The sequence below is a fragment of the Caenorhabditis briggsae genome (genome assembly GCF_000004555.2).
Source record: "Caenorhabditis briggsae complete genome, chrX, whole genome shotgun sequence".
NCBI lineage: Eukaryota > Metazoa > Nematoda > Chromadorea > Rhabditida > Rhabditidae > Caenorhabditis > Caenorhabditis briggsae.
The window spans coordinates 17,948,118-17,959,512 of NC_013491.2; the positions used below are offsets into that span (position 1 = coordinate 17,948,118).

Sequence of the window (11,395 nt, forward strand, 5' to 3'; positions counted from 1 at the left end):
GTGATATCTTCCACAGAAACCGAGATAAATTGGCTCAAAGTAAAATACCGAGTAAAATGATTACGGTATCTTGAAAATTCTTCGCCTCTAATTTTCTGTAATGAAGCAATCGGCCCGAAGCAGTTTATAGTGTTTTTTCTTTTTTCTATTTTCTTGGAAAATAAGCTTGTGGACATCAAAATTCGTTCCAAGCCAAACCAAAATAAGCAATCTTAAATGGTAAGACATATAAGGAAAAAACGCTATAGAGCACTTTGGTCCACACTTCCGAAAGCAATTTTCCCATCTTTACTTCCACAGGGGTCCCTTTGGGGTGCCCTTAAAAAACCAGGAAACCACTTCTCCGGAACTCATGGTCCCCAGGCAGCCCCACTCTGTTCTCTGAATAACCTTTGAGACTTTAGTAGAAGACGGCCCCTTCGATTCATTTTTCTTCCCAAACATCTAAGAAGGCGTTGGCTGGCCCGATCTCCCAAGTTTCAACGGACCATTGAGTTGTTGGTTTTTTGTGCGCCACTTTCTTCTTTTTCTTTTTTGTTCAAGAACTCTTTCCGAGTTCATCGAAACGAAAGATTTTCTGGGACATTCGTTTAGTCGTGTAATTCCTAGAACAATGACTGACTTGTAATGAGTATAGTCAGAAATTTTTTATTATTATTATACCAGTTCTAGGTAATAAGTTCTGTTTACCTGAAACTAAAATTCTCAAATAAGTAGATCAAAGCAATGCGATTCTTTAGAAGAAAATCTTGATTTTCGATAATGAACAGGATTACTCTAGGTTAGCATAAACACCTCAAAGAATTGAAACTACAACATTGAGCTCAATTATTTCGATCATTGTGAAAGATATTAGAAAGTTGTCAATTGACAAAATGCTCTTGATATTATGATAAACAATTTATAAGTTGACAATTTTTGTTGTCTTTGACAGCAACCAGGATAATTGAGCTCAAAGTTGACGGTTTGGGTAGTCTTCTAGTATATGAATTACGGTTTTGTTGGTTAGAGCTCAAATTATCTTTTCATCCGTAAAGATTGGCTATCTTCTCATTGAGCCGTTTCTCCAATTTATCACGGAACGTGCTAAACTCTAGTTGTCTAAAAATAATCATACGCTGAACGTCAAAAGTGCAAATTCCCGTCAACCCATGGATCCAGATTGACAGTTGGTCGTACCCCGTGGTCCTCGATTGTAGGAGGATGAATCTTCAATTTACTTTGATCAACGTCTGATCTTTTTTCCGTCCTTCTGTCAGCTTCCTTTATTTTTCATCACCCACTTGTATCTTCCCACTTCTCACATATAAGATCACACCGTTTAGTCGCTTCTGTACACGTTTTTACAGATCATGAACTTTTCTCACACAAATCAGCAACACGGCAACAAGGCCGTGTTGTCTCGTTGGAGACAGGATGTCCTCCTCCTTCTCCCACCCAACACCCTGCATTCATTCGTTTCTCCCCTAGTGAGGGCGTTGCGTAAAAGTGCGTGTAAAATTGATGTCAAGCGGGAAGATCGGCGGGAGGTACAGAATCGGTTTGCCCTTCTTTTTCCTCGTCCATTCTTCTCATTTTCTCACCCACTACAGTTTTTTTCAGTAGTAGCTGTACTAACAGAAAAACATGTTTGTTGTAAAGTTCAAACGATTTTTTGTACTCTCGATTTGACTAGTTTGAGGTAGAAATGAGGAGAAAATTAGATGCAATTTTGGAACTAGGTGATGTTTCTAGAAAACGAAGGGTCAAAAAATGTCCGTTTGCTATCACATTTTGCATCTTTTCTGTACTGTGATTTGCAGAAGTACACAAAGAGTGTAAATTTCTAAAGAATCATGTCATGTGCTACGATTTTCGGTATTGCGTACTGTAACGGTCGATAAGATATGCAAAATCATAGTTTTTTGTAGATTTTCGGAACTTTTTCAGGAGCCTAGGGCTTGGCTATCAAGTTTCCGATCAATTTAGAAATTTTGGAGGGTGTAAGACAAGTTTAGATTGTAAAATTTGCATTTGGAGGATTTTTCAAATAATCCTAGTTTTTCAGCTATTTGCCGATTTCTGAGGGACACCCATATTTAGTACCAAAACGGGCCAAAAAGGTGTTTTTCAGAAAACGGCAAATTTCTGAAAAACTGGGAATTTTCAAAAAATCCTGGAAAAGCAATCTAGATCTTTTTCACATTCCCTGAAATTTCAAACTGAACGGAAACTGGAGAGCCAAGACCCCTGAAAATGGTAAAAATGGCCAAAAATCAACTAGAATGTACATCTTTGCATATCTTATTGAACAGTATTGTCTGTCTGGTATTTTAGTTTGATTTTAGTACAAACACAGACTGTGTTTTCGATTAGGAATGTTATCAATGCATTCATTGGTCTCTGAAAATTTGCATATCAATATATCCATTGTTCGGCTAACATCAGGAAGAGCAGTATGTCATGATACACCTATCTTGTTTGCAATTCCATATTTTTCCTGGTAGAAGTCCTTAAATCTAATCTATTGCCTCTGTAAGTCTGTAAAAACAGCTGCTTCCAAATTGTTCTAGGCTAAGGAAACGGCGTGTTGTCTCCGACCAGCCATCAAATCATCAAGTTAGTTAGAAATATATATTTCCGTTGACATTTTAGATTTCCTGATTGAGAATTGAATCCTTGGAATCCGGAAATTTGAGCTTTCAATAAGTCTGATGTTTTTACTCATTGACTCACGTTGTAGATGTTTTGCAAGTCCTGAGAATTCCATGCTTGATTTTTTAATGAGATTCTCTGAGAGAGAATTTCGGAGGAGCAAAAAAAATCTCTAGAAAACTCTGGAGCATGAAAAAACGGCTCTTTCGCTCGACCAACTCCTTCTCTCTTCTTGATACTAAGTCCTGAGTCACACTCTCAGACACTTTCTGATACTCCTGAAAGCAGGAGAAGAGAGAGAGAGAGATAGAGAAGGAAGAGGTTTAAGAAAGTGCAATTTGCTTCTTCTTCCACTTTTTTTTTGTGTTGTTCCAGTCTTAAATGTGTCCACGATAAAGCTGTCCCGTAGTTTTAGTCAACAATCGAGGGGCCAACAGCTGATTTCGAGTTGGAAATATCGAAAGTTGGAAAAAGCGTGCCAACTGACTCGTGATCTTAAATACATCAGGAATCGAAGCGACATACACCTGAAAAGAGAAGTTTGGTTGACATTTGCAAGTGAAATCCAGATGTTAGTTAAATGGAATTACCGGTAATTTCTTTTTTCAGACATGTTTCCTGAATGTTTGTGATATTTAATATTTTCGAGCGTAGAACAAAATGGTTTGGAAGTAACATTTTGATTCATTTCGGTTCCCTGGAATATTTTTTATGGAAAATGATGTCCAGCCAAGTTACTAGCTGGCGGAGCTATTCATATATCTATATCTATTCAAATTGTTGCCAATTCAAAAAATCCCCGGCAGCACAATAGCAGCCCGTACCACCTACACAAAATCCTCATCATTTTCAGGAAAAAGGCAGTGCCGCCTCTTTTTTTTCCTGTCCAACTTCATTATTTTGCCCCGCTCGCCACCGAGACTCACTCTCGACGCTACTTCCTATCTGATTTTTTTCTGCATTTTTATTCCTTCCCTTTTTCCTTCCTACTTTTGATTCCATTTTGAATATCGTGGCTGGTTTTTTTTAGTCTCACTTTATTTTTTTTCCAGAGAAAAACTTTGAGATGACGTTATTTTCTTTTTGAAGACTCCTTTTTTCTCGTACAACTCATATGAATTTGTAAACGACGGCTGGTTTGTGATCAGTAGATTAGCATGAATAATTAGAAAGTTCAGTCCAGCGTTTCTTGTTTCCTATTCCTCATTTCTTTTTCATACTTGCTCTTCAGATCCTCAAGAATTTATAAAACGATGAAACTTTTTTTTCAGAATTCGTGATATGCTCACACTGACAAAACTTGGATAAACGCAAACAACTACACAAAAGTTTTCAAAACGGATTCCATAACGACTAACGCTTTTTGGGAAAATTTCACTTTTCCCAAAATTTTTGAGCTGCCCGTAATGCGAAAGTACGAGCCACGTATCAGCGACGAAGAAGAGGAAAGCACTTCGGATCTGGATCAAGCGGTGAGTGCACTTTTATTTATTATTAGGATAATATTCACTTTTTGGTTTGCATGTGAATGGCTTCTTGTATAATTTTTGTTTTCGATTTGTGGGTTTCTTGAAAAATCATTATTTTAAAAATGGAAGCCAATTTCTTGGGACCAAAAGCAAGCTAATCATTGTTATTCCATTCTTTCATAAAGGTCATGAAATAAATGACTGAATTTTTTTTCGAAAATTTGCATATTGTGTTGTCCTGTTCATTTGTTGTCTACTGTACCTTTATATACAGTATCGGTCGATAAAATATTTAAAAAAAAGTATTTTTAAGTTAATTTTTGGCTTTTTCAGGGGTCTGTAGCTTGGCTGTGTTTCCGATCACTTTGAAAATGTTGAAAGGGGCCTAGATTGAAAATTTTCATAATTTTTTTCGGATTTTCCTATTTTTCAGTAATTATTTGATTTCTGAAAGACACCCTGTTTTTGTACTGAAATCGGCAAAAATAAGTGTTTTTCAAAAATCGGGAAATAGCTGAAAGAGTAGGATTTTTAAAAACATTCTGTGAATGCAAAGTTTTTAATCGAGGTCTGTTTCACATTTTTAGAATATTGCAAATTGATAGGAAACTTGCCAGCCGAGCTCCAAGCTCTTGAAAATGCTTAAAATTGCCAAACGATGGCTAAATATTACGTTTTTGCATATCTTATTCACCGGTACTGTACATTTCTGGTTTGCAAAATACCAAAAACCAACAGGAAATCTTTCAATCAATATCCCTCTGCTCCATAACACCCTGACATCATCCTCTTCATCATGTAATCTACAACTCCTCCAGTTTATCATAATTTGAGCTCACTTGAGATCATGAATAGATTCGTGAGATCCGCGCGGATTAGATTAGGATGTCAGCGCATTTTTTCTAATGGATAGAAGTTCTTGACGGATAAGAGATTAGGTGGGAGAGAGAAAAATCTGGCAACGATTTTCAGGGATTACGATGTACGGATAAAAATAGAAATGCTCTGGATCTTATTGATTTGGATGGATGGGATTAAAAAAAGAATTTAGAAATTGATCGAAGGGGGTTTTTCGGAAATAAAACAATAAAATACTGTAAATAACTATAAACTATAAACACAAAGAAGTGTATTTAACAATTTCAAAAATAATAGGTTCAACAGTCTTAGTCATTGTGCTCTCTGCTTGGGTAGGAACCACCCGATCAACAATGCTCCTTTCTTTCTCATCACATACGAAAATTTCTTTACGTTTTGCCTGTATGTGACACTCCGCCGAACGTGTGCTGTTTTTGATTACCAGTCTGTCTCGACCGACCCCGCGCTCACACGGCACGCACAGTGGGGCAAAATGGGGAGGGAAGTTATGAAGGGAAGAAGAGAACTAGAAAGAGCCAGAGAGGTAGAGAGAGTGAGTTTCTTTATTTACTCTCACCGTCATTTCAATTCAATGGGTATTCTATAACTTTCTATTAGAAGATTTTTTAACGCCTAGAGATTCCAGAATTGCACTTACAGCTCGATAACATCTACGAGAACGTATTTTTCTGTTGATTTTTGGCAATTTTCAAAATTCTGGATCTCGGCTATTAAGTTTCTCATTAATTTGAAAGTTTGGGAAGTTTTAAAGCAGACCTAGGTTAAAAACTTTGCATTTACAGGATTTTTTGAAAATTCCAAGTTTTTCTGATCTTTTTCGTTTTCTGAAAGACCCGCTTATTTGGCTTCTTTTTGTAATGAAAACATGAAAAACAGCTGCCATTCAGAAATTAACAAATAATTGAAAAACTAGGTAATTTCAACAAATTCTGTGAATACAAACTTCTAAATCTAGTTCTGTTTCACACCTTCTTGAATTCTCAAAACAATCTGAAACTCGGCAGCCGAGCTCCAGGCTCCTGAAAATGGTTAAATTAGCCAAAGATCCACTGATAAACACGTTTTTGTATAGATAATTTACACTTATTATTTCACTATTTTACTTATCACTATTATCACTATTATCTTTTCACTATTATTTCACTGTAGATCTCTTAAAAGAAATTTTTTCAAAGTACAGTAACCTTTTTTGTGCCAAATCTAGTTTTCGCTAACTACGATTTTTAATACTTTTTCCTGTGGTGAGGGGAACGACAAAAACAATTTTGATTTTTGAACACCTTTTTGTGTAATCTTCTCACAAATCTATTTTTTTTTCTTTTTTTTTTGCCAACACGACCACACACAAATTTTTATTGTAAAAACAATTTATTGGAATTTCTCATTTTTCTTCTGCCCTCTTATCTCTTATCTCTCATACAAGCTTTTGCAACAAGCTGTTGTAACATTGACCTCCCTGAAAATGCAATTTAACAACTGTCTCGGCCAATTTCAAAGAGCAAAAATATTTTTTTCAAAGAGCAATCTCAGGGACCACGCCTTGCAGCAAATGTTCTTATCACCTGCGAGCACATTCTTGAGCTAACACAACTTCTGAATTATCAATGAATAGAATATGATTTCTTTTCAACCAGCTGCAGTCGACCAATGCTCAGTTGTAGTCTCCGTCTACTAGTGAAAAAAAGAAAAATTGGAACAGAATGAACTCTATCTCTGATCCCTGAACCTTTAGCATACAATGATGTGTCTTCTTTTTTTAATTGTTACACCACAAAACTCAAATAACAAGGAAGTGTTTTTTATTCATTTTTCACGTTTTACCCTCTTCTGTCTCTTCGATTCCTCCACTTTGTAGCCATCAAAATCGTTATCTTTGCCGCCCAATCAGGCAGATATACGAGGGCAGGCGTCTCTCCTTGCGAAGGATGTGGGGGATATGAATTATCGGTTGCAACAAAACGGGGGGAGAAGAGTGTTGTAGGACTGTAGAGACAAAAGGTAGGAAAAGTATTCCCTGTCTTTTTTTCCTCCTTTCATTCACCAAAATTATTCCGGTTTGAAGTTTGTTGCATTTCTTTTTGTTTCTCACGCTGACTTTCCTTGTTCCTGGGTTTTATTGGGATTATACTAACTTCCTTTAAATTTTTAAGAGACTTGCTTTTTGATCAGCTGTAAACTAGAAAAATCGCTAACCTGAATTTCGCCCATCTTCATATGTTTATCTATTATCTCTAGTCATCACTTCACAATTCACTTCCCACTTCCGAATCGGGGGTTTGAGGTCAAATGAGAGAACAACAAAAGACATAAAAATTAGAAGAAGACGCAGAAATTGTTACAAGATTGAATACAAATTTTACAAGTTTCCATTGCTTTTTCAAAATTATACGCTATTTGGCCTGCGAGCAAAGAATTCTATATTTGAGTAGTAACTAGAGCCAATTTCATGGATATTACGTCAAAATAATTAAACTTGACCGGTGTTTCAAACTATGTGCCTTTGATGAAAGGGCAGTAGTATTACGAAGAAGCACCCATCAGAAAGCCAGAATTTTCTCTTCAGAAGACGTGTAGTGTTAGAAGAGAGGGTGTACGCCCCTCAGAATGCACGCTTCCGGCACCACACACCCCGACGCAGGGACCTCTGTCTTGTCCATCTCTTCTTTTTCTTCTTCTTTTTGCTCTGCTCTGCTATACTTTCTTTTTGCTCTACTCCTCTCTCACTTCGTCTTCTCTTGCGTGTTTCCCGTGTCTATCAATGTCTGAATGCATGGATGTGTCGTATAAATATTCTGTATTAGTCTACAATGCTCAGGACAAGAATTTTTGAAAATGAAATATTTTTCGACCTTCCTATAGTTTTTCGACCTTTAATAGTGTACAAAGTATTCCAGACGTTTTCTACTGCCTTTTTTAATTTTGTGCCTTATCAAAAATGTTTAGTTCCTCTTCCTTATCAATTGCGTCTACCTTTTGTGTACGTTTAAATGTTACAAACAGTAAAAACACGCAGACACATACAAGGAAAATCGAGAAAAAGGAGAACAATATTGATTGAATAACTGAAAAAAAAGTGTATTTAATTCTGTCTTCTTTCCATCCATCCGTCTCCTGTTTCCTGCCTTCATTTTTTTTTTCATTCGCTGGTATATATCTATCACACACATTATATTATATAACATGTGGCAAAACCAGACTGGCAAAACAGCAGGAGAAGAAGGGGGAGAACAAAAAATATACATGTATCAATTTTTTCTTTTTTTTTCTGCTTTTTGAAAAAAATAATCATTGTTTTTTAGCATTTTCTTGAGAGTAGAGATTTGTTGCTTTCAAACTGATCATTATAATTTTTATTAACTGTAGGATATAATTAATCTAGACATTCGTACATAAGACGTATTTTCCAATGGATTTTCGGCCATTCGAACATTTTCAGGAATATGAAGCTCGGCTGTCAAGTTTCCGAACACTTTGAAATTTTTGTAGGGTCTAAACAGGGCTAGATCAAAAGTTTTATACTTACAAAATTTCTTGAAAATCCCTAGTTTTTCAGCTTTTAGCCGATTTTTGAAAGACGCATTTTTTCACGTTTTAAGTACAAAAACAGGCCAAAAAAGGTGTGTTCCAGAAATCGGAAAATATCTGAAAAAACTAGGAATTTTCAAAAAATTCTGTAAAAGGCAAGTTTTTAATCTTGGTCTGTTTCACATTCTTTCAAGTTTTCATAGTGATCTGAAATTCAACAGCGGAGCTTCAGACTCCTGAAAATGGTTAAAATGGCCAAAAATAACTGAAAAACACATTTTAATCAATTTCATGAACTGGTACTGTAGACGTTTGGTTTTTTATCATTGTGAATTGTAATTAATCTTGTTATCTTGATATAAATATCTCATGAATGTTTTTTTTTGACAATTCATATTTTTCAGAATAGCCCGGCTTTGGCGTGTCCTGCGCCAATCTTCGCCCCAGCGCCACAGCGCGGTTCCCCCTGGTCGGCATCTTTGGGCTCGCCCCAACCACTTGTCACATTCAACAGGTACCTACCTCAACCAAAATATTGTTGATCTGATTCTCTATTTTTCAGCCCCACCGGTCTTTCATCATCTGGTCCGTCGGCGTTCACAGCGGTCTCACCGACCAACCCGGCCAGCTCACTGACAACATCAACGGCCACCATCTACGATCAGTTAATGTGCATACCGAAACTGTTGCAAGAGATCTCGAACAACAATCATAAAGTCCTTCGGACCAGGATGAACAATACCGCCTACAAGCCGATTCCGAATAGTGAGAAGTGAGTTGGACCCATATCTTTTTTTATATGAATTCAAATTTTTTAGAGTCGATCTTGCTCGATTTCGGGTGAAAGACCCCAATGAATGGTTATGCGACGATGTGATGGCCTGGGTTTTGGATGTCGCCAAACGGCACAATATCCCTTTTGACCAATTGAATCTGCATGGAGTGAGTTTTCATATTTTTTTTTCCTATTTATTTATTTTTATAACTGATCAAAGTTCAGGTTTTAGAAGGCGGAGGAATTGTTGATATTGTTCTGGCGAACAAAGGTTGTATTTTTGGCAGATCATTCCATTTTCTTGCTCTGTGAACACCTAGTCGTCATTTCATAAAGATTAGGAATCAAATTTAGCGTACTAGAAAATTAATTATTCCGCTAGCCCGCGCGTACGTAAGAAAAAGAAAATTGGGTTTGTTAGAGCGCAGGTGAAAATTTCAACGAGTTTAAGCTCTACGCCGCCCGATTTCCTATGATATCAAAATTGGATTAGTGTTTGAAGTGTTGCTCACTGGTCAGCTAGTTCTGGCATTTTAAATGGAATGAATACATAACATCTTTTTGAGACCGATTTCAAGGGCAGCAAATTTTCTCTTCAATCTTAAATTTTAAAAAATTCTTTTTTTCAGTTCTCAACGGTTTCCGGTCAAGAGATGCGATTAATGAGCGAGCAGGCATTTATTGAGAAAGATAGCTCGAATGGAAATTTGATTTTCAACGAATTCCGAAAATTCGTTATCAATGCAGGTGAGCCTGGCTCAGAAGCCTTTATGGTTTATGACCACTGACTTTGATAAGACAGCAGAACATTTCTCAGAACTGGTCAACAAGAGTTCACGTGTAATTCAAGAACGATTTCAGATGTCTTTCAACAGTTTATTGTTTTGAATCAGGACTACTGATTTACTATTTTATTTTGAAAAAAATTTCAGAAGACACCACTCTGGACACAGTGATCAGTAAATTCGTCGATGATGAAATTGCAACTACAAGTGCATCAGCGCAGTGCATCGATATGTCCTCTTTGGGATTAACACCAATGATTAGCAACATCACATCTTCGATCCAACCACCAATACCACATCCGGCTTCACAGCTTGGCCAACTTCCGGTCATGCAACATCAGTTGAACAATTTGAGCAGTTTGACACAAGTACTAACCCAACAATCATTCAACCCAACAATCCTGACGCCTCAGCAGACCGCCAACGCCGTTCAATCGCTTAACCAATCGCTAACCCTCAACAATCCCTTGAATCAATCTCTGGCTTCGAGTCTTGCCGCTGGATTGACAAGCGGTCTTAGTCCACTGGGCGTCAATTATTTACCCAATGGCTTGAATCCGACGTCACCTCTTCTAGCGACCCAAATCCCGCAGCCCAAGATGTCACCAATGCTCAAATATTCGTGCTCGATCAACTCTGAATACGAATGTGAGTTTCTTCAGTTTCCTCATGTTTTATTCACAAATATCATTTCTATTTTTAGTACCCGAAGAGAGGTCAGCAGAGAGCTGTGATCTGAAAATCAAGAAAAACAAGGATGGCAAGCCGAGAAAACGCTCGCAACACACCAAGGGAAATAAATTATGGGAGTTCATTCGTGATGCGTTGAAGGATCCATCAACGTGTCCGTCTGTAGTGAGGTAAGCGCTTCTGAATATTAAATAGTGATTAAGAATCTTCAATGAGAATCACATCATGCTATACACACAATTCTTTTTCAGATGGGAAGACCCGATTGAGGGAGTATTTCGTATAGTGGAGTCCGAGAAGCTTGCCCGATTGTGGGGCGCTCGAAAAAACAATGAGAAAATGACATATGAAAAGCTCAGTCGAGCAATGAGGTAGCTTTATTATCATTAACACATCAAACCATAAAATTTCGTTTTTCAGAACCTACTATGAAAAGCAAATACTGGTCCCCGTTCCTAAAACCGGTCTTTATCCTAAAAAGTTGGTTTACAAATTCGGACCAGGTGCACATGGATGGGAAAATGTAAAAATCGAACGAATGTAAACGGTGAGCTTTAGAGCATCCACTTTTCATTGAAAATTCTATTTTCAGGTTCCAAAGAAGCGTCTTTAAAAAAATCAAAACTCAGCAGAAAAAT

The 11,395-nt window shown here is 37.1% G+C and overlaps 1 protein-coding gene across 1 annotated transcript; it reads left to right on the top strand.

The window, feature by feature from the left end:
• Positions 1-4,040: 4,040 nt before the first annotated feature.
• Cbr-tag-97 lies at positions 4,041-11,301 on the top strand (the record flags this gene model as incomplete). Its single annotated transcript, XM_002645882.2, has 9 exons — positions 4,041-4,106; positions 8,912-9,021; positions 9,070-9,279; positions 9,326-9,449; positions 9,912-10,029; positions 10,215-10,715; positions 10,771-10,927; positions 11,009-11,128; positions 11,178-11,301. The coding sequence occupies 9 exons, from the start codon at positions 4,041-4,043 to the stop codon at positions 11,299-11,301; spliced, it is 1,530 nt and encodes a 509-aa protein (XP_002645928.2).
• Positions 11,302-11,395: the final 94 nt, after the last annotated feature.